Below are 24,174 nucleotides of genomic sequence, written 5' to 3' on the forward strand. Positions count from 1 at the left end.
CACACCCGTACACATAAAGAAGGAGTTTCGGCAATAGCCGGCTATACTGCGCGTGACGAGATGTTTAGATGTATAGGCTTTTCTCGCAGCACTTTACATAATTAAACTTATGGCATCCAGAAAGATCCAAACAACAATCATCAGTGTCAACTGGAGATTCAGCAGTTATAAAACCCAAAAGACTTCGTACTTCGGATTTAAGGTGGCTAGAGAAAGAGAAAGAAACCGTCTCATGCGAACACAAGGATTTAAACATCGGCGGGGCTTTTAAAAAGTGCTTGAACTCCGTGTTTTGAAGGGGTTCAAAACGGAGAAGAGATGGCTTTTTTTCTGCTGAACAAGTAAGACATTTCAATAGTTCAATCGTGTAACAGTACGTTTTCTTAATTCACACAGTTATGGAGTTTCCTTTGTTGTGCCTTTCTCGTTTTGCTATTATGGAGAATATGAATTCTGAACTACACAGGTAGCTGCTAACCATAAAACACATTAAATTTAACATTAGTCACGCAATGCTGATGTTGTTAACATGAACAATTTGAGAACAAAGTAGGCTATAATTTGCACGGTTGCTGTAAATCACGTTGATTAAATCTAACGAAGCTTATCATGTCGAATGCTTTTTCCCCCTTAGTTGGTCAGAACAAAAATGGATTTTACTTACTTGTTCAGAAGACATTTTCTTATGAAAATTCTTATGTTGGTCAAACTTTCAAAAAGTGAATCTGTGATTCTGTATGACATTATATCCACACAGCGCGGTGACTGACAGCAGCTCTCGCCTCAAAGCACTGTGTTCATCCGCGCTGTTTCATGCCGATTTACAACCCACGTAAAGATAATAATTCCGCGAATCACTGCAGTTACAGATTTCGAACAGAGAGATGACGACAAAGAGGAAAAGTTCCGGACTGCAGCTTTAAGAGCTTTATAGCCTGGATGAATTAAGGAAAAAGCTATAACATTTTCTTCTGTGTAGATACAGTATGTTCAGTTCTAATAAACTTTAACTTTAAATTATTAATTCAATAATTAAGAGCTTTGCAATATAATACAATATTAATATTGTTTAACACATTTGCCGTATATATTCAAAAATATTTATAATTATTTGTTTCTGTCCTTTATTTATTCATTAATTTAGTTGTTTATTCCAATTTAAAGGACTTAGCAAAACATTAATGCGGAAACATTTGGGCCGGATGGGCTGAATTTGAGCCCCAGTCCAGCCCTGATGAATCTCCTCTTCTAGGGTCAGAAAGAACACATTCTAATGATAAACCTAATTAAAGTAAACTCCTCAAGGCAAGGCAGTCATATGCGCAAAAGTTGTTGCTGTTTCTAGAAACCTGTTTGCTTTGACCTCATATTTGGTATTAATGCATGTATGCTTTTAATGTGTTGTAGCCTGGAATATTTTCACATTTTATATAGAGATACAATACATTGTATCTCTGTGTTAATGATATAACTTTTCAACTAATATATCTATACAAATTATTTATGCAGTAGAAAACGTTGTGTCACCAAGATAGGCTACTATGAAGGGGGCCCTTGGGTTGGCTATAGCCCCAGGGCCCCATGTGTTCTTAATGCGGGGCTGCACATGGGCCCTAAAGTCTTCACTTAATGAGAGGCAGTAATTTTTCCCTTCATGCTAAAACTACACTGAACATTTTGAGCTATACTGTGTTATTGTGTGTAATTGGTGGGTTTGTGTAAACTGACCGAGGATGGCTAACACCATGCTGTCCTTTAGCACCTCCATGGAGCCAGAGCAGACAAAGAAAAGAGCCTGTAGAGCATCTCCCTGCCGAAGAAGATACTCGCCCGGTGCGCAAAACGTCGTCTTAATGTGCAAGGAGAGAGAGCGGAGACACCCACGACTCAGAGAGGAGAAGACGGAAAGCTCTAGGATCTCTTTGTTCAGATGCATTGCGATGTCCGAGCGCAACTCATCTGGAAAGTCTCTCAAGAGCTGGGGAGTGTATTGGATGAAGAGAAAAAAGGAGAAACAGAACAAGCAAATAAAGAAAGAGGATTATAAAAAGAGAAAAAGAAAAGGAAAAAAGGAAAGGAAAATAAAAAAGAAAGGTGTGGTTAACAGTCACTTACATTATAAGGAAAAGAAATACAGTGGGGAGAACAAGTATTTTTTACACTGCCGATTTTGGAGGTTTTGTAGAAGTCTGTAATTTTTATCATAGGTACTCTTCAACTGTGAGTGACGGAATCTAAAACAAAAATCCAGAAAATCACATTGTATGATTTTTAAGTAATTCATTTGCATTTTATTGCATGACATAAGTATTTGATCACCTACCAACCGGTAAGAATTCCGGCTCTCACAGACCTGTTAGTTTCTCTTTAAGAAGCCCTCCTGTTCTCCACTCATTACCTGTATTAACTGCACCTGTTTGAACCCGTTACCTGTATAAAAGACACCTGTCCACACACACAATGGCCAAGACCAGAGAGCTGTGTAAGGACATCAGGGATAAAATTGTAGACCTCCACAAGGCTGGGATGGGCTACAGGACAATAGGCAAGCAGCTTGGTGAGAAGGCAACAACAGTTGGCGCAATCATTAGAAAATGGAAGAAGTTCCAGATGACCGTCAATCTCCCTCGGTCTGGGGCTCCATGCAAGATCTCACCTCGTGGGGCATCAATGATCATGAGGAAGGTGAGGGATCAGCCCAGAACTACACGGCAGGACCTGGTCAATGACCTGAAGAGAGCTGGGACCACAGTCTCAAAGAAAACCTTTAGTAACACACTACGCCGTCATGGATTAAAATCCTGCAGCGCACACACGGTCCCCCCTGCTCAAGCCAGCTCATGTCCAGGCCCGTCTGAAGTTTGCCAATGACCATCTGGATGATCCAGAGGAGGAATGGGAGAAGGTCATGTGGTCTGATGAGACAAAAATAGAGCTTTTTGGTCTAAACTCCACTCGCCGTGTTTGGAGGAAGAAGAAGGATGAATACAACCCCAAGAACACCATCCCAACCGTGAAGCATGGAGGTGGAAACATCATTCTTTGGGGATGCTTTTCTGCAAAGGGGACAGGACGACTGCACCGTATTGAGAGGAGGATGGATGGGGCCATGTATCGCGAGATCTTGGCCAACAACCTCCTTCCATCTGTAAGAGCATTGAAGATGGGTCGTGGCTGGGTCTTCCAGCATGACAACGACCCGAAACACACAGCCAGGGCAACTAAGGAGTGGCTCCGTAAGAAGCATCTCAAGGTCCTGGAGTGGCCAAGCCAGTCTCCAGACCTGAACCCAATAGAAAATCTTTGGAGGGAGCTGAAAGTCCATATTGCCCAGCGACAGCCCCGAAACCTGAAGGATCTGGAGAAGGTCTGTATGGAGGAGTGGGCCAAAATCCCTGCTGCAGTGTGTGCAGACCTGGTCAAGAACTACAGGAAACGTATGATCTCTGTAATTGCAAACAAAGGGTTCTGTACCAAATATTAAGGTCTGCTTTTCTGATGTATCAAATACTTATGTCATGCAATAAAATGCAAATGAATTACTTAAAAATCATACAATGTGATTTTCTGGATTTTTGTTTTAGATTCCGTCACTCACAGTTGAAGAGTACCTATGATAAAAATGACAGACTTCTACATGCTTTGTAAGTGGGAAAACCTGCAAAATCGGCAGTGTATCAAATACTTATTCTCCCCACTGTATTGTGTTTTTTTATGTGAACTTGCGTAACAGCACATTACATGAATTAAACTGCCATTAAAATCATTAAGCATGCCGCCTTCACAAGTTCCCACCCTGAAAGTATTCCGGCCATGCCTCATTCCTGCCCTCTGCCACCCTTCATCTGCTCTGCCCATCCATCCATATATGCAACCATCCTTCAGCCTGACTGAATGGCATCTGTCACTCTCCCCTTCACTCACACCACACACATCCCTCTTTTTCTCTCGCTCTCTGTCTCCTGCTCTCCGGCCATCAGCCTCACCATCTATTATTCATAAATCTGTGATTTAGCAAGGTGTTTAGATTTCATCTCATTTTCCCCACTTTCTCTCTGGACTCTGGAATAAAGTCCCAGGCTCAAGGACAGAGCGCATGCAGTTGTCCCCTCCTCAAGTGTCCAACTGTCTATCTAAATTATACTTGCCTTAGCTGTTCCTTTGCTCTTGGCTTTAGTATGTTACTTCATTAGTAGTACATCACTTACAGTACCATAGTATAAAAATGTAGGTTTGGACGTGATGCCATGGTTTTCTTTCATGTTGGTGTACCATGTAAATACAATGGTATGTGAATATGGTAATTAGAGATTGGTCATTATTGTTTTTTTTTATGAAATACTGATAGAGAGTAAATATTATATAATATTAATAATGAAAAAAAAAAAATAAGAAAGATTTATTTTTATCATCATTATCATCTTTATTTCAGGCTACACATTTTTCACGATGTAATTAATTAATTTAAAAGTTAAATAATTATCCAAACAATACAATAATCAAATTATGGCATTTATTGGTGACCTATTATTTAGGAACTGATAACCAAATACTGTTTTAATACTGGTCAATCGGACCAGTATTATATTGGTCTATCAGTCTATCGGCTTACCCATAATTATTTATAGGTGGGTTCTGTAATTTTTTATTTCTGTTATTCATTAGCAGGTAGAAAGTGATTTCTTGATTTGAAACCAATAGTAACTCTTAATAATAAAGAGTTAATAAAAGCCTGAAGAGGACAGTTTAAAAGTTGAATGTTCTGTACCAGTGTTACACTGCATGAAACACTGGAGTGCAGTAGGGAAGCACATTTAATTCTTGTAAAGTTGGCTCATCTTGCACAGTCCAGCTGCAAGGAATTCCGCATCGTCAAATGATTCAGTTGTGCTGTGTAATACTCTCTGAAGCGTGGGGTTTACCTCGTTGGAGTCGATGCCGTTGTTGACAGACCAGGTGGTCTGGAAGTACTCCAGCATTCGCTGTTTGAGGCTCTGGGGAAGGTGGTGCACACGGATGAAGTCCTTCAGGTCTTTAGTGCGCGTGTGGTAAGAGGACCAGCGCGAGTACATGCGTTGGATAATGGCCGTCACGTTACCGAAGACCAGAGCATGCATCAATGCTGCCAAAGACACAACGACACACATATGCATGAATGTACACAAAACTTGAATGTAGGGCTGTCACGATTCCTAGATTAAATTAGAGTAACCATTTTTTTATATATAAAATCCTCGATTGCAATTTACCCTTGTCGAGTAATACAGAGTAAATAAGTAAATACCGGAAGTGGCACGTTCCATGGACGAGAATATATTACTCATTATTAGATCGTTTTCTAAGTATTAAAACATTTTCGATGGATTAAAACCATTTAAAAACCATACTATAGAAAGTGCTATTGTGAATTCACAAAGGCTGTGATTCAGTAAAATAAACACATGTGCTGAGGATTAAAAAAAAAAATATATATATATATTTTTTTTTAAATCCTCAGCACATACGTTTATATATATATGCGGTTTAATTATTTACATGTGTGTATGTTATGTGCGTCTCAGAGTGGCTCCGTTCACAGTACTGCTTCACATGAACTTATTAAATTGCACTGAGCTCGTCTTAAACATCATCTCTACATATGCTGTGAGTTTGGGTTGCTTATAACGTTCATCTGGGAACGCAATGTGCGCCATTTCATAAACCTACGCCAATATGTTTCTAAATTTGCGAACTGTTGGTTATTGGGATTTCAAAATAAAAGTTTAAACCCTCACTCTGAGTTGGCATGTTTTAAAGGGGTCATATAATGCCATTTTTGTACAAGCTAGTATGATTCTTTAGGGTCTAAATTAAAAGTTTGTAATATACTTTAATTACAAATTCTCATTAGTATTGTAAGAAAACACTTATTTTACTTGGTCAAAAACAGCTCTGTTTTCAGCACGCCGTTTTTAGTGCATATGACTTTAAATGATAATGAGCTTTGCTCACCCCGCCTCTCTGTGCTGTGCGTACACCGTTTGTAACACAATAACACAATAACCATAACGCGTTGTTCAGTATAAACGTGGGATTATGAATTATATTGAGAACATCATACATAGAAAACATGCCGTAATGTACCCTGAGTGTAAACCTTAGACGCATTCATTGTGAAGCGTGCAGCTAGCGATTTGCAAAGATTAATATAAAGTTTAATAAAACGTTACACTCACTTCAGTTGTTCTAGAGGTTCAGCAGGAACACGAAGAGCTGGTACCGATCCTTTTTTCAGGAGCAGCTTCTTAGCAAAACCAGCTTTATACTGACCCTCCTTTATAAAGCAGTCTGGTGAGAAATGATTCGCGCAAACATGAAAGCATTGACGTTGCTCGTGGGGAATATTCCCTTCGAAAACAAACTCAGCCACTGCGTCTTCAGCGGTTCAGATTTAGGAACATTAAAATGACTGCGGTGTTCGTTATTACACCCAAGAACAGAACACCACAATCGCTTAGACGCCATTCTGCTCATAGACAAGATCCAGCATATCAACAATGACCGCGCCGGTCCGCGCGGACTATGATTGACAGCTCCCTCACGAGCGAGGGCGGGTCTGTGTTGAAACCTTGCTGTCAATCAACAATCATGGGAGGGGCTTCCGAGCGTGTGACGTCACAAGGTCGAACGGCTTGATTTGAGACAGGGGGAAAACATATAAGGAGATTAAAACAAAAACACTGGATGGATTTTTATCATTTTATGATGGTTGTGTACAGGCACTGCCAACACACATTTCAGTACAATCAACTTGTAAAAGTGCATGTACCATTATATGACCCCTTTAATGTCCACATATTCCTGTTCAAGAAATTACAGTGGCTGTAGCATTTCTATCGCAAAGAAGTGGCCAATTTGAATTACAAATTACGAAGTGGTTACATTTTTACATTACATTTGAATTTAATGTTGTTTGGCCGATATTAAACAAGGATTTGATCAAGTTGTATGCGTAACAACAACAATCATCAGACCGTTGCCACCCTCTTCAGGCATTTGTTACAATACACAATGTACATAAGATTATTGTTTAGATTATGTATGTTATGTATTTTAACAGTGTTGTTCTATAAAACCATATTATTACTTGCTTTTGATTTGATATTTTGTTTGAACCAAATATTATTACCTCATTATATTTCTGTCATGACAACTCTCTAATGATTGACATGATAATGGATATGGCATTGTTAATGTATTTGGTCTTGGCGAAATAGATCTGCTACGCTGCTGCTGTAGAGCAAGTACTGAGACTTGCTACTGCCAATACATTTGTCGCAAGCAGGACGAGGTCGAGGGACGTGAGAGAATGGCGTGAGGCCGGTGGCGTGATTAATGATGAACGAAAGTAAAAGACAGCAGCCCCTCACGAACGACTGGTGTCACATATAATAAAACAAAACACAACATAAGTTCAGGCCTGTCCTCTCTCGATCTTCACAGTCGTCGCTCCTCCTTTGCGCTTCCGCTCCTCGAGCCGTTCTCTCACATCTCTCGACCTCGTCCTGCTCGCCACAACATTCCCAGACATTTCTGTGAGCATGTAAGACATGCTATGTGTGCCAGGGCTACCACATCGAATCGCTTAGCTATAGAAATACACAATAAGTGTTCTCATTAAAAACAGATTTACGTTGCAAGCTGATAGAAATAAAAACCCAGTAACCACCTGAGCAAGTATCATAATTAAATCATTTGGTGTATCATTGACATAACCTAATACTCTTATCGATGAGTGAAAAGTTGTTGAGACGATAAAGACAGAGCGTAGTTTGATGTTGTGTGCAGCATAGAAAGCATAGAAAAATAAAACATTGCTCTTGGAAATAAATGAACGCGTCATTAGAGTATGCAGCTAAACATGGTAACTCCGTTGAAAGCACGAATGCTTGTTCCACTTTAACTTTAACTATAACCTTCTTATATATGTAAACTTAGACAGCATATCCTCACAGCAATTAAATACAATAGACCGCTTGCTGTGGCATAAACACAATTGCGTAAACGCTGCAGCGTATATGCTTAGTAAATCTCTCAACAAGACTATTAACATAATGCTTAGATAGATTAAACTGTTATGATCGCTCATTTAGGAATTAGCAAACCACGCGATTTAAAAAAGATATGCAGTAAAAGAGTGTTCACTTATCTTAGATGTTGATTTCAGATGCTTTCTGAAAGCGCAGTGCAGATTATGAATATGAACAGCAACACTACCAGTATTTGAATGTTAAGCCGCAGCTCATTGGCTGCTGATGCAACAGCAGAAGTTGGTATATGTATTTTAAGTCATTTTAAAGGCTTAGGTCTTTGCCTAGGTCTATTTTTATTACCACCAAAATTTTTAGATTAATCGTTAAAATAATCGACCGATTACTTGATTACCAAAATAATCGCTAGTGACACAGCCCTACATGAAGTTAAAATTGGAAAATTCAACATGACTTTTTTTTTATCATGCAGCTTGCAAACAATATTTAATGTTCATTGTCCATGATAAATAAAATAAAATAAATCCAAGCTTGATTTAAAAAAAAAAGTTTATAAAAATGTATAAAATAATTTTGTTATTGAGTTCTGTAGATGACAAAGTGATCAGCATGGATCCTTTCCATTTCTGTAAAAATCCAACCTATTTATTTATTTATTTCAGAGGCTCTTGTCTCTCTAAGATCTCTGGTAATACACAGGTGGTGACTGAATGTGTACATACATGTTGGAGTGTGTAATTGGGTATTATTGTATGTTTGGGAAGGGAGCAGAACTGCCCGATGGCAAATGGTGACATTTCACAAAATAAAGGCCATGAATTTTGAATGTGAACAGCTGGCGTGACCTCATATCTTCTTATTTAATGACAGACGAACATACAGTATGTAAACGCATGCGGTTATGTAGACATTGATGTTGTTGTATGTTGTGTATTATTGTATGTTTTTAATTTACATTTTAATTTACTTTTTGTAAATATACACTTTTATACAAATCTTATACACTTTATTTTATATACACTTTAATACTTAATATCTACAACCTTTTTCAATATTTCTCTATTGTCTTGTACAAACATGTATTCAAACTCGTTTTTAGTTTCTAAATAAGCAGCAGACACACAGCCTCCACTTTTTGGATCCTAATGATAATCCAATTTTGTTCTACCTCCAAATATATTTAAAAATATCTCCTAAACTTCAACCTTTCTGCAAAGACACACACACACCTCCGATAAGCATGGTGCAGATGGAGAAGATCTTCTCTGCGTCTGTGTTGGCAGAGACGTTTCCGAAGCCCACGCTGGTCAGGCTGCTGAGGGTGAAGTACAGCGCTGCAATGTAGATGCTCCGCAAAGACGGTCCACTGCTCAGCGTTCTGTTGACCGCTCCCATGTCCTCCTCGTATGGAGACTCCAACCGCTTCCCGAGCTCATGAAGCCAACCTGAAGAGAGCGAGACAAAGAAGAAAGCGTTTGATATAATTAAACTCACACTAAAATGTGTTTGTGTATCATATGGTGGAAAAGTAGCTCACACTGCAATGACACATAAGCTAAAGGAAATGGTTTTTCTAAAAAAAGAAATTTCTGTCATTATTTACCCATATGACTTTCTTTCTTGCGTGGAACACAAAAATAGCTATTTTGTTTTGCATACAACGAATAGCATACCTGTTTCAGAACCATTAAAGTAGTCCATATGTGTGGTATTTTCTAAGACATATGATAGCTTTATATAAGGAACAGATTGAAATTTAAGTAATTTTTTTTATTGAAAATTTTCACCTCAAGTGAGCTGTTAACCTCTGTGATAGGAACATAGAGAATTTATTTTATATATATATATATATATATATATATATATTAATACAACCTCTTTACGCAAATTTCATTGGCAGCAATGCCAGGTTTTAGGGCATGTCTTAATTATTAATCACATTTTTGTAACGTTTTACATACACTACCATTCTAAAGTGTTTAGGGTCAGTATGATTTTTTTGTTGTTGAAAGAATTAATACTTTTATAAAGCAAGGATGAGTTAAATTGATCAGAAACGAAACTTAGGAGATTTATAATGCTACAAAAGATTTGTATTTCAAATAAATGCTGTTCTTTTAAAATTTACAGAAACATATTAGGCAGCACAACTGTTTTCAACATTGTGTGATGGGTGATCTGTGTTCTTTGTATGTTTGGGTGGGTTTTTACTAGTTTAGTTAAAGGGTTAGTTCACCCAAAAATGAAAATTGTGTCATTAATGACTCACCCTCATGTCGTTCCAAGCCCGTAAGACCTCCGTTCATCTTCGGAACACAGTTTAAGATATTTTAGATTTTTCTGTCCCTCCATTGAAAATGTATGTACGGTATACTGTCCTTGTCCAGAAAGGAAATAAAGACATCATCAAAGTAGTCCATGTGACATCAGTGGGTTAGTTCGAATTTTTTGAAGCATCGAAAATACATTTTGGTCCAAAAATAACAAAAACTACGACTTCCGGTTCTGTTGTGGATCCGCGTTCACGAGTCCGCAGTGACGCTGATGACGTAAGACGCTGCTGACGTGTTATCTGGTGTGTCCGTGTATTCGGGTTCAAATAAATATGGCTGGGCAAAAAAATGTATTTTCGATGCTTCAAAACATTCTAACTAACCCACTGATGTCACGTGGACTACTTTGATGATGTCTTTATATCCTTTCTGGACAAGGACAGTATACCGTACATACATTTTCAATGGAGGGACAGAAAACTCTCGGACTAAATCTAAAATATCTTAAACTGTGTTCCGAAGATGAACGGAGGTCTTACGGGCTTGGAACGACATGAGGGTGAGTCATTAATGACATAATTTAAATTTTTGGGTAAACTAACCCTTTAAGCTTCCTGTGTTTTCATATAATTTCCTTGGTTACATATTGTTTGAGTATCGTTTAAACCTGTGACTCATTTTGTTGATTGGTTTGTCTGTGTATTTAAGCTCTGTGTTTCTTTCTGTTCTTGGTCAGTTCCCGTACTGTTTAACCCGGTTGTTCAGTTCTGTTTTTATGAGCGTTTCATTTTGAGTTCTTTGTTAATAAAATACTATACTACTGCACTTAGATTCTTTACCTCAGGGTTTTCAAACTGTGGGTCGCAGAGGGGAGAAAAGGTGGGTTGTGCAAAGTCACTTGGCAGCAGCGAAATTAACGTTTCAGTGAATGACACACACACACACACACACACACACACACACATACAGTTTAGTATAGGGCTACACAATATACTAATATTAAACAGAAATCGTGATGTTGCTAGTGCGATTTTCGAATCGCAAAGGTTGCGATTTAACTATACAGTATATACGCTTCAAGAAAAGTGCAAAAAAGTGTTTTCAGGGTCTCAGAGTGACTTGGTTCATTATTAAGCAGCTCACTAATTGTTAAGTGGCTTATTAATTGTCCACAAAACTGCATTAACACATGTACAGTTGTACATTGTACAGTACCTGTCAAAAGTCTGGAAACACTACAATGTAAACACCATGAATAACATTCATTCTACACCTTAGTATTTCAATCTGATACATCATTTTAACATGGTTCTATCACATTTGTACATTTTTGTAAGGCAGACTTACGTACATGAACTGGTTACATGAAAAGCAGAAGGAACATCTTGCGACCCCCAAACAGTTCTCCACTAACAGAAGTTGTTTTGATTTCACACCAAGTCAATTCATCAAACAGAGTTTGCCTTCTTTATGAAACAATCCTTGTGTTTACTGATAAGGAGCGACCCATCAGTTCTCACATACCACACTATCTAAATCAGGGTACCAGAGAGGAGATTCCAGCCCAGTGTTGCTATAGTAACAGCCCATCAGAGCAGGCCGGGGGGTCAGTGGTCGGATGCCGAGGGGAACCAGCAACTTTCCATCAACACTGATAGGGGACCGGGCGGTGAACGCTGCTACTTTCACAGCGATCCGTCATTACGAACCATAGAGAAGCACACTGGGCCTAATTACAGCCCCCCCTGAAGCCAAGATGGAGAGAGGCCCGCGGCACGACGTCTGGGTGACTGGTTTGTTTGCCGTTCACTCACTCTTTCACTCACTTGGCTGCTTGCTGTCCCTGGTGCATTCTTCCTATCTTCCTCCTCCACTATCACTGTCCATAACACCACCTAACACTGTCAGGCTTATCGCGCTTCTTCTATAACTATAAATTCTGCTTTCCATTCTCATTTGATGTCTTCATCGCTCTCTCTCTGTCTTGCTCCGAACGCATCAGATTAAATCCATTCATATTATGTCCATATTGCAGCTTTAACAAATCCATTACAAACTGAAATGAAACTGGAGAGCCAGACTGCGTTGAATCAATTAACACACTGTTGCATGATTGCTTCGGTTCAATAATTAAAAACTTAAAGGGATAGTTAATCTATGTATGTATGTATGATGATGAGATTTTGTACTGAAACTACTGAAACTATGTTTCGGGTGTGGGAAGTCCACAAGAGTGTGGGAAGCAGGTTGAGCTTTTTTTTTTTTTTTTTTTTTTTTTTTTTTTTTTTGTAATGTTGTTTTGTTTTATGTAGTCTGTGTTGTAAATTGCTTATGTTTTTAGGACCCCCTTGAAAATGAGATGTTACATCTCAAGGGGCTATCCTTTCAATAAATTCTACTATCTCAAAATGAAAAGTCTGTCATCATTTACTCACCCTCATGTCGTTTAAAACTTATTTGAAATCTTTCTTATGTTTGAAGCAAAAGTTTGCTAAATGTTTCAGTGTTTTTTGTCCATATAATGAAGTCAGTGGAGAACAATGTTGTTTTGGACCCTATTGACTTTTATTGTATTGACAAAAACACTTGTACATTTGAACATATCGCGGCAATTCAGAAATGTTTGGTGAGTGGCGCTAAAAGGTTAAAGGCTTAGTTCACCCCAAAATTAAAATTCTGTCAGTAATTACTCACCCTCATGTTGTTCCAACCCCGTAAGACTTTGTTCATGTTCGGAACACAAATTAAGATATTTTTTATTAAATCTGAGAGCTGGATCACTCCTCCTCAGGCTTCTTAAGGGATCGAAACTTGCCAGCCCAGAAAAGTTAAAGACATCGTTAAAATAGTCCAAGTGACTACAATGGCTCAATCTTAAGTTTATCACGCGACAAGAATACTTTTTGTGCGCAAAAAAACAAACAAAAATAACGACTTCATTCAACTATTCATTTACTTCTCTGTGGGCCTCGAGATTTCACGTAGTGTAACAGCGCAGCGCATCTAGGTTGTACGTTATTTAACTATGTTAAATAAACCTACTGTAGCTGAAAAACGTTTATTTAAAGTCCCCCTGTAGTCAATAATTTTTTTCCTTAAAGGGGTCATATAATGCCATTTTTGTATAAGCTAATATGATTCTTTAGGGTCTAAATTAAAAGTTTGTAATATACTTTAATTAAAAATTCTCATTAGTATTGTAAGAAAACACTTATTTTACTTGGTCAAAAACAGCTCTGTTTTCAGCACGCCGTTTCAGTGCATATGCCTTTAAATGATAATGAGCTTTGCTCACCCCGCCTCTCTGTTCTGTGCGTACACAGTGTGTAACACAATAACACAATAACCATAACGCGTTGTTCAGTATAAACGTGGGATTATGAATTATATTGAGAACATCATACATAGAAAACATCCCGTAATGTACCCTAAGTGTAAACAGAAGCATTCATTGTGAAGCGTGCAGCTAGCGATTTGCAAAGATTAATATAAATATTAATATAAAGTTTAATAAAACGTTACACTCACTTCAGTTGTTCTAGAGGTTCATCAGGAACACGAATAGCTGGTACCGAATCCGATCCTTTTTTCATGAGCAGCTTCTTAGCAAAACAAGCTTTATACTGACCCTCCTTTATAAAGCAGTCTGGTGTGTGAAATGATTCGCGCAAACATGAAAGCATTGACGTTGCTCGTGTGGAATATTTCCTTCGAAAACAAACTCAGCCACTGCGTCTTCAGCGTTTCGGATTTAGGAACATTAAAATGACTGCTGTGTTCGTTATTACACCCAAGAACAGAACACCACAATCGCTTAGACGCCATTCTGCTTATAGACAAGCTCCAGCATATCAACAATGACCGCGCCGGTCCGTGCGGACTATGATTGACAGCTCCCTCACGAGCGAGGGCGGGTCTGTGTTAAGACGTTGCTGTCGGTTGCTGTCAATCAACAATCGTGGGAGGGGCTTCCGAGCTTGTGACGTCACAAGCTCGAACGGCTTGATTTGAGACAGGGGAAAACATTTAAGGAGATTAAAACAAAAACACTGGATGGATTTTTATCATTTTATGATGGTTGTGTACAGGCACTGCCAACACACATTTCAGTACAATCAACTTGTAAAAGTGCATGGACCATTATATGACCCCTTTAAAACTAATCTTTGATCCCTATATTTAAATACATTTTCCTATTAATTTTTTTTGTTCATGCCTTAAAATAGCTTGAATGTAACTCTACACCCTTACTTCATTTAGTATACGCGAATCCATGAATATCCAAAATAGCCCCACCTCCACTCACACCAGCTCAGAGATCCACTTGGTCAACTTTACTGTAGTAAACGCTGCACAATTGCAAGTGGAAATACTGGTTTAATTCAGCCATATATGTTTGAACCAGAAACTGATTCAGACGAAGTGGAAGAGTGAATTATACAGGCTCGTCTATAAGTCGATGTATCAGAATCCTAATGCTTTTTATGTATCACACTCTACAACGTCGGACACATAACGGTAATTAATATGATTAGCCTTTTGCTTGTCTACTTTATCAAACAGTTAACAATGTGTTGCTAATGTTACACAAACCAAGTTCCCGTTCACCATCTCAGAGTCAGACAGCTGCCTTCTAAAAATCATTATCCTTAGAAACGCTTAGAACGGCAGTGGAGAAAGGCATATAGTTCATCTTCATAACATCGTAATATACATCATACATAATTCACCAGCTATATTGCTAAATGTACCTGATTTTTCATATCAACAGAAAAATATACCGGGATAACCTGGCTTCTCTTGAGACAGCATTGCGACAGCAAATGCTTCGCAGCATTCAGTAATGATGATATGCTAAAGCCCGCCCGCACGTTGACGTGATTGTTTACAAGGTAGTTTGTGACGTAAGGAACACCTGCGATTTCTCAAAATATTTGAAACTGTCTTTTTTTCACTGCAGTTAAGGAGAAAATACTTAGCAATTGTGTTGACAAGAATTTGCACATGGTTTGTCTTAAAGCATATTAAAAAACAACACATAGACATATAAACAACATTAAAAACTTGAATTTCACCACAGCTGGTCTTTAAGTTTATTTAATTTGTGTCTTTGCTCTATTGTATTTGTCCTACTGTATGTAATTGACTTCTTTGTTCTTATTTTTAATAACAAAAATAAAATAAAAGTAGCTATATCGAGATATATTTAGTTATCGTGAAACAAAGATTTCTCATACTGTGAAATAAGATTTTGGTCATATCGCCCACCCCTAGAAGCAAATGTCAAAAAGTACTAGATTACAAATCATGCACTATGGTAAAAGTGTTTTGAGGTCATATCATTGTGTTGTGCACGGAACCATGGGAAAATAAGTCTTTATTAATCTGCCCCTGTAATCATTATTTGTGTGGACAGGAATAAAAGTTGTTTTACAGCTGTGAATCGTATGTATAGGTAATTTTTGGTGTTTTGCAAAAATGTAGGTACTGTAGAAGCATGTTTTCCAGTGAGTATAGGTTGGTTTTCTCTCACATATATACACTTTCATTCTGTCTGTGAGTCAATGAGCAAATTTTGTGTGCCAGTCTCACCTATATCCCAGGTGTCCGCGTTGCTCTCCACCTCCTTCTTGCCGATGATGTACCAGATGCAGGCCATCCAGTGGGCCAGCAGTGCAAACATGGACATGAGCAGGGTCAGCACCACCGTACTGTGCTGGGAGTAACGGTCCATCTTCTGCAGCAGGCGCAGGAGTCTCAGCAGGCGCACGGTCTTTAACAGATGAACCACTGACACCTGGCAGAGGGGAAAGGGGAACTCACATTAACTGTCGAGGATTTGCTCTGCATGCAAGTGCATTTGAGGGCTGAGAAGGGCAGGTGCCTGTATCCAAAATCAGTTAAAACCTAATAAACTAGAGAACTGCATGTTCTCAGGTGAATGGAAATATACCGCCCACTAACAAGACAATAAATCACAAGGAATAGACTGCAGTTGTGGGATATGAGGAGTATAAACATACAAAAACATTGAGAACAAAACAGGCTGCCTAAGTATATGTTTTTCAGTATGACAATCATTATCTTTCTGTTCTCTGGAGCGCTGACTGTGCTCTCCGTCACTGTCATACTGTCAGAAAACAGACAAATGTATCATTAAGGTTAAAAATGACATAAAACAGTTGAGTTACCTTCCACTTAATGCTTTTAAAGAAGTCACTTATGCTCACCATGGCTGCATTTATTTGATAAAAAATATAGTAAAAGCAGTAATATTATTATGAAATACAATTACAGTATAACTATAAATTTTCTATATCAATATATTTTAAAATGTAATTTGATCCTCTGATGGAAAATCTGAATTTTCAGCAGCCATCACTCCAGTCTTCAGTGTCACTTGATCCTTCAGAATTCAGAAATATTTCTTATTATTATCAATGGTGAAAACTCTTGTGCTACTTAATATTTTTGTGGACTGGAAACTGTGATACATTTTCAGGATTCTTCAAGTAGTAAGTTAATTTCTAAATAATATTTTCTTTTTAAATGTTGACCACAAACTTTTGACTGGTACAGTAGGCTATGCTATTTCATTTTATGTCATCTACAGTGCTTAGCATAAGTGAACACACCCATGCTGAAGTTGACTGAAAAGAGGAATAAAAAAATCATCTTTTGGAAATTGATCTTTATGCCTTAATTAAAAAAATGAGGAAAATCCAACCTTTAAGAACACCAATTTTCTTTGTGAATGAATAATGTATCGTAAATAAATACGTTCTTCCATAAAATACAGGGTGCATAAGGCAGGACAGCCCTATGTTAAATTCCCATAGGGGCAGGCAGATTCTTATTTTTAAAGGCCAGTTATTTCATGGATCCAGGATACTATGCATCCTGATAACGTTCCCTTTGCCTTTGGAATTAAAATAGCCCCACATCATCACATACCCTTCACCATACCTAGAGATTGGCATGGTTTTATTTCAGTTAGCCTAATAGCTGGTTTGATTTGCATTGAGAGATGATCTTTTGGAAAGTACCCCATGCCAATCTCTAGGTACTGTACTTTAAGAACACGAACACCAGCTACATTCATCAGGAATCCTCTGATAGTTTCAAATTCTAAGAACAACAGTCTGACCGCAGATGATGTAAGTGATGCGAGCAAATCAAATGCACACAAACTGTCTACTAAAGGAAACATATATCAAAACTTGCAACGCTTTTATAGTGTTTACAATTACATCAGTGCAAAATTTACCATCAGATGGTTATCTAAGAGTTTATCTCTTAGAACTCAATGCAGTGACACTAAAATGAAAAATCACAACATCTTCACATTTTTGTGATAAAGATCTTGCATAAAGATTATGTAAAATATACAAATATATCTATATAAAATATGATCAACTGTACAGTATGTCACAAATATGCAAGAAAAAACATCCCATTTCCATTTGGACGGATAAAACATTTTTGTAAAGCTTCATGGTCAGTAAAAATCACAAGTTTTATTTTTCTGTGTCCCTGTTACACAGATTAACTTACTTATTAATGACTACAACAATAATAACTATGACATGTAAGTACAAGTAACATGCAATTTAAGAAGCACTTTAATGTACATGTACTTCATCAGTATTTCTCATTAATTTTACAATTTACACGGTAAAAATAAAGTATTACCGAAATATTTATGCTAAAAATTACTGTTAGACCCTGCAGACATGTTATTCTATATATTCAGCAGAATGCAGGGCTCCAGACTGCGACCATTTTTCCTGCCGGTGCGACCAAATATTTATTTAGGTCGTGCTGGCGCGACCACAATGTTGCCGAGCAGCGAATGCAAACAAAATGAAAGCGGAACGAAAATGCGCTACTCATTTATGCTTGCGACACTGTTACTAGGAGATCCAGACTCTGGAGATCTAGTGAAGAAATCCATTGAATTCGCCTCAAAATTAATAACATCATCGCCGCGAGGTCTAGTGAGAAACATTCCGATTCGGCGCAGAGTTCTCTGTTATAAACCAGGAGAAACACTTAGGCTTTCAGTCCACAAATCAGCAACATTCACCATGGATTTGATGGATTTAGGCTAATGTAGTAACTCTAACCATAACTATGGTTTTGTGACAGAAATAGTCAAACGCTTACAAGTACTACACGTCTTTTTCCAGCACTTCAAAACTATATATAAATGTTATTTTTAATGTGATGACCAACACATTTTTTGTTCATCCTTCAAAGATTGTCCTAAAACTAAAACATTTAAGATGTAGGAAAACTCTTATTTAAACACTTATTTAAAAATAAATTAATTAATAAATTACCATTGTAAACAATAGGATGCTTATTGGCTATTTTCACTCCCTAATATACATTTTTCCACTCGTTTTGCTTTTTAATTAATATTAAGACATTATGAATGATAATAATAAAAGTTAATTTCATCTACACCCTAAATTAAGCTTAGTGCTGTATTGTCAGCCCCAGTGGTACCAGATCTTTTTGTAGAACTCAGTGGCTCCGGTGATGCTACCCTCAAATTTTAGTCTGGAGCCCTGTGAACTTAAAATAAAACTGCACATTGTAATATCTGTACGTTAAGTCTATTAATTATTAAAGAATTTGTCAGTATTACAGTTATTTTGGGGGAAATTTGAATAATTGCATTGCAAGCTGATTTAAGGTGTGCCCCTAAATGTTCTGCTTGCGCTCCTACAATTTTCAGTCAGGGGCTACAGCACTCCTAGTAAAAAAAGTTAGTCTGGAGCCCTGTAATGGCTTTGATACATTTATTCTATGTGTAATGTTTTATGTATTAAAGGAGGTTTAAAGTGAATGAGCAAGTGAGATAGTTTTAAATAGCTCAAATATACTCTATAACTATATATATTCAGTGTGACTACATAAAAATAACACTCTGTATTAACCTGATCACAAACTTTCACACATGCACACTACCGGATCAGTAACAGACGCGTACACACTGCTATTAGATCAGTTTGTCCAGAGCTTCAGGCAGTAACTAGCCAGCAATATTCATCACAGCCTCTCTTATTAAAATCAGACAATCCCTATGAGAAACAACCCTTTCACATCCCTGCAGCATTAAATAATAATCCACGTTGTAATGGCCACAATCTTTCACTTGACAATCAAATATTAATAAACATCAAGAGATCATGGTCTCAGAAGCAAAACCAATGAACATTTATGTCATTAGAGAAACAAAAAGGCTGAACTTAACAGTTGGTTAAAAATTAGATAAGGAGGGTGAAAATGGAGGCAAGGCCACGGTAGGGGTTCATATACTGAGCTTTATGTGGTAATGCATCTATGTGAATTAATAACTAAATCACTCATACTGCTAACAATGTGTAGGTGGGTTAAGAGGGAAGGGAAGTAATTGGGATAGAAATGGGAGTGATAGAGAGCAAAAAGAAAGGAATGGAAAGGGTAGGAAAACAAAAACAAAAAAGGAAAAGAACAGGAAAAGGAAAGAGGAGGAAAAGAGAGAAAAGATAACGGAAATAAAATGAAATTGACTAGAAAAAGAAAAAGAAATGGTAAAGGAAAAAGAAAAGAAAAATAAATGAAAATGAATAGGAAAGAAGAGGAAAGGAAAAGGAAATAAATGGAAATTGACTAGGAAAAGAAGGAAAGAGGAAATCAGAGGAAAAGAATAAAAATAAAAATGTAAAAGAATAGGAAAGAAGAGTAAACGAAAAGGAAAAGGAAAGAGTGAAGGAAAGGGAATGGAAATGGGCCAGGAAAAGAAAAAGGAAAAAGGAGGCATGGAGAGGAAAAGGAATAGAATGGAAAATGGCCAGGATAGAAAAGGAATGAAGAACAAATGAGATGAAAGGAAAAGGACAAGGAACAGAATGGGAATTGGCCAGGATAGGAAAATGAAAAGGAAAGCAGTAGAAAGGAAAAGCATAGAAATTGGCCAGGATATAGGAAAAGAAAAGAAGAGGATAGGAGTGGAGTGGAAATTGGCCAGGATAGGAAAAGGAAATGAAAAGAAACGAGGAAAAGTAGAGGAAACGAATGGAGATTGGCCAAGACAGGGAAAGAGACACCAAAATAAAATGAAATCAAATAGGAAAAGGAAATCGAAATCAGAGAGGAAAACAGAGGTCAGTGGAAAAAAAGAAATATCATTCTTCACTTCTGATGTGTGTCTGTGTGCATGTTTGTTGCATCTGTGTGTGTGTGTGTGTGTGTGTGTGTGTGTGTAGTGCAGCTGAAGGGCAGATGTGAAGGGATACCAGTGGAGAAGAGGTGCAATCTGTAATTGGAGCAGATTTAAGGGAACATCTCGGAGACAAGAAGGTCTATATTACAGTGGCACTTAAGTAGAGTCCACTGCATTTCACTCTCCTCTTAATAAGCCTCAGTGGATTTCAAGCACTCTTTCGTTGTGTTTCGCCATACAGAGGGATGCAGGGTTTCATTACTGCATGTGTCATCACTGTAAGTGTGTGTGTGTCCAAGTGCCACTGATCGATTCTGCCAGTCTGGATTGGCCAGAAAAGCTGACTGTCTTTTTCTGTGAATTAAAACCAGGAGCCTGTGACCCTTGATTTTGTATTGGAGTCATCAGAGGCAGTGTTAACCAATTTCAGAGCCTGTAATACCTCCATCACTCACTAACAAAATTCCTACTAACTTCACCTGTGAGTTCGCTGGCTCTCATATCAAACCATCTAGTACCGTTAAAAATCTTGGTGTAATCTTTGACTCCTCTCTATCTTTCCACTCTCACATTAATTCTATCACTAAATCAGCATTCTTTCTGTCAACTGTCATCCATGCATTTGTCACATCACGTCTTGATTACTGCAATGCACTTTTTATTGGCCTATCCGCTAGCTCCATTTCCAAATTGCAATACCTTCAAAACTCTGCTGCCAGAATACTCACCCATACCAAGCGTTCTGCACATATCAGTGATCACCCCAATTTTGCATGATCTTCACTGGCTTCCTGTGGCTTACCGTATTAAATTCAAAATTCTCCTTCTCACTTTTAAATCTCTGCACGGCTTGGCTCCCCCTTCTGTAACCTGCTCCACCCCTACACCCCGACTCACACTTTACGATCCTCTGTCTCTAGCCTTCTCGTCGTCCCTCGGCATCGCCTTGCTTCAATGGGGGGCAGATCATTCAGTGTTGTTGCACCCAAAATGTGGAACTCTCTCCCCCGATCACTCTGTTCTGTTAATACTATTTCGGAATTCAAATCCATGCTCAAAACTCACTTATTTTCTGAATGTCATAATTCTTAAGTTGTACTGCATTTTTTATATCTGAATGTATTCTGCTGGGTGCCGACCCATCTTCCAAATTTCTCATTTTCAGTACTTACACTATCATCTACCTACTGTTGTTTTGTCTGCTGTCTTTGTCCATTGCCTTTATTGTTGCTTGTTTATTGTAAAGCATCCTTGAGCCCTGGAAAGGCGCTATATAAATAAAACGTATTATTATTATTATTATTATTAATATATCTTTATTTGTACCTGAACCCATGATCACTCATTAAAAAGATCTACATCCATGTTGTCATCAAAAGGACTTCATGGTCCACCCACTCAGGGTCACCCAGAGTGCCGCTGTTCAATATTTTGTTTTACACTTAAGGAAGAGCAAAACTGTAACTGCTATTACTTAAAGCTAATTTTAAGTACTTCGATACCACAGCAAAAACTACTAGCCTAACTAATAAAGTTCAAACATTATTAAAGACAAGTAAACAGTCAGTAATAAAATAAGAACAAATACAAAATTACAAGCATAGATGAATACTATATAACAAAGTTACAAAGTCTAACAGTAGTATTCAGGTGCAGAAATGTAATAATTAGGCCTAAATGTAAAATAACACTATTGTGTTCACTGTAGAAATTAAATATAGATTAATCTTTGTTAAAGCTGTATTTTGTTGTTTTATTCACATTAATGGCACAGACAGTAGCAGGAAAATTAGGCAGCTGTCACTTTAAGATCAAATACACGGACCGAATATACTGAAAGACATCCAGTTTCTTTCTCTACTGTTTACATTCACTTAAGACATAACCGAGAGAATACTTGCAGAGACGGGTATTTTGATGTGTGTGTCTGTTCAAGTGCAAAGAAATGCGAATCACATGCGTGCTGAACCGTGGGGCCTGGTCAACTGCGATCCGGTGCACCCCTACTCTTGTAAGGTTTATGTTTGCATTTTCTTGTTTTCTGTGTGCCTTTCTCGCTAGTTAATCGATTAGTCCTCACCTGTGCTTTTTGTTTCTTTCTTAGTTACTCTGTATATATAGCCCTCATTTGGAAATGTTCTTTGTCTGTTCTTATCTCTTGGAAATGTTCTTTGTCTGTTCTTATCTCTAGTGTTGCTTCAGTGTACAGTTATTTTATGATCCCCTGCGTTCTCCTGTTCTCCTGCATGTTTGTTGTTTTGTTTGAAGAGTTAATAAAAGTGTCTGCTGCAATTAGATCCTGCCTAAACTACTCTCTTGCTGCAACCACCACCGTGACAACTCTAGAATGCTGGTATATATTGCGCTTATTTATGGAAATAAGTTTAATACATCAAAATGTTTTCTTTATATAAAAATGCCCTCAACGTAGTGCTAGCTGGGTCAAAGCATTATCGAATTAGCCATAATATTTAAAGGGGTGGTTGATTATGATTTCACTTTTCTAACTTGTTAGTGTGTAATGTTGCTGTTTGAGCATAAACAACATCTGCAAAGTTACGACGCTCAAAGTTCTTTTAAAGAAATTGCTTTTTAAGGACTATAACAAACGGCTGGTAGGGACTACACAAGCTTCCTCCCGGGTTAGTGACATCACAAACCCTAAAATTGACATAAACCCCGCCCCCGGTTACGTGATTTATATATTATCATGACAGAATATGCTAATCAATGACTAGAAGATAACTACACATAAGCTACATAAATTCATCAACTAACCATTCAGAAATCTTGTCTACATGTTGTCACTTCTTCTTGAGTCTCTCCATCATTGTCCGACTCCAGTTTGAACATAAAAGGCTAAAAGTTTTAGAAATTTTCAGTGCATGTCTGTGTGAAGTAATCTAAGCTGCTAACACACGAGCTGTTGTAGCTCCACCCTCTGTGCCGGGAGCAGCAGCTCATTTGCATTTAAAGCGACACACACTAAAACGGTGCGTTTTTGCTCACCCTCAAAATGTAACAATTTTAACATGCTATATAAAAATTTCTGTGGGGTATTTTGGGCTAAAACTTCACATGCACACTCTGGGGATATCAAAGACTTATTTTACATCTTGTGAAAAGGGGATTACACCACCCCTTTAATAATAATTTTTAAAAAAGCACGCAAGTGACAATCCTGCAGAGTTTTATGCTGACACATATTCTCTGTGTGCCTGCTTTTTTTCCTCAAAATCATGTAAAAGTTGTAAATTCAAAATGCATTTGAAAACTGTGCAAAAACTTTCCCACAGATTTTTCCCTCGATAGATTCATTATCATTTTTGTAATATATGCATTACTCACCACGCTGACTTTGAAAGCGTAAAGGAGATCAAAGGGCAGAGCAGCAACCAGGTCGATGATAAACCAGGTGGTCATGTAATGGATGCAGATCTGCCGCGCATCGAAGATCACCTGCCCCGACTTACTCACGTACGTGGTGCGGAAACTGAACACGATGTCTAAAGCGACAGACAGAGTCAGCGTCTTCAAAAAATACACCATCAGCATAATATCAATGAACGACAGTGTGTCAATTGAAGCATTTATAACAGCAAAAATGCTTTTCTGACAGCTATAAATCAAGTGGAGAGTTAGCACAGACAGACAACAG

The 24,174-nt window shown here is 37.9% G+C and overlaps 1 protein-coding gene across 1 annotated transcript in view; it reads right to left on the minus strand.

Moving 5' to 3' along the window:
* The window catches only part of kcnh8 (potassium voltage-gated channel, subfamily H (eag-related), member 8), a 97,669-nt gene that overhangs the window by 41,958 nt on the left and 31,537 nt on the right, over positions 1 to 24,174 (minus strand). Inside the window, exons 6-10 of the mRNA XM_056250723.1 lie at positions 23,865 to 24,022; positions 15,896 to 16,100; positions 9,260 to 9,475; positions 4,923 to 5,122; positions 1,729 to 1,978 (exon numbers count right to left, since the gene is read on the minus strand). Of these exons, the coding sequence (XP_056106698.1) occupies positions 1,729 to 1,978; positions 4,923 to 5,122; positions 9,260 to 9,475; positions 15,896 to 16,100; positions 23,865 to 24,022 (1,029 nt within the window). The remainder of the gene's footprint in view (positions 1 to 1,728; positions 1,979 to 4,922; positions 5,123 to 9,259; positions 9,476 to 15,895; positions 16,101 to 23,864; positions 24,023 to 24,174) is intronic.

The sequence above is a fragment of the Rhinichthys klamathensis genome, unplaced genomic scaffold (genome assembly GCF_029890125.1).
Source record: "Rhinichthys klamathensis goyatoka isolate OS25496 unplaced genomic scaffold, OSU_Roscu_1.1 h1tg000073l_1, whole genome shotgun sequence".
NCBI lineage: Eukaryota > Metazoa > Chordata > Actinopteri > Cypriniformes > Leuciscidae > Rhinichthys > Rhinichthys klamathensis.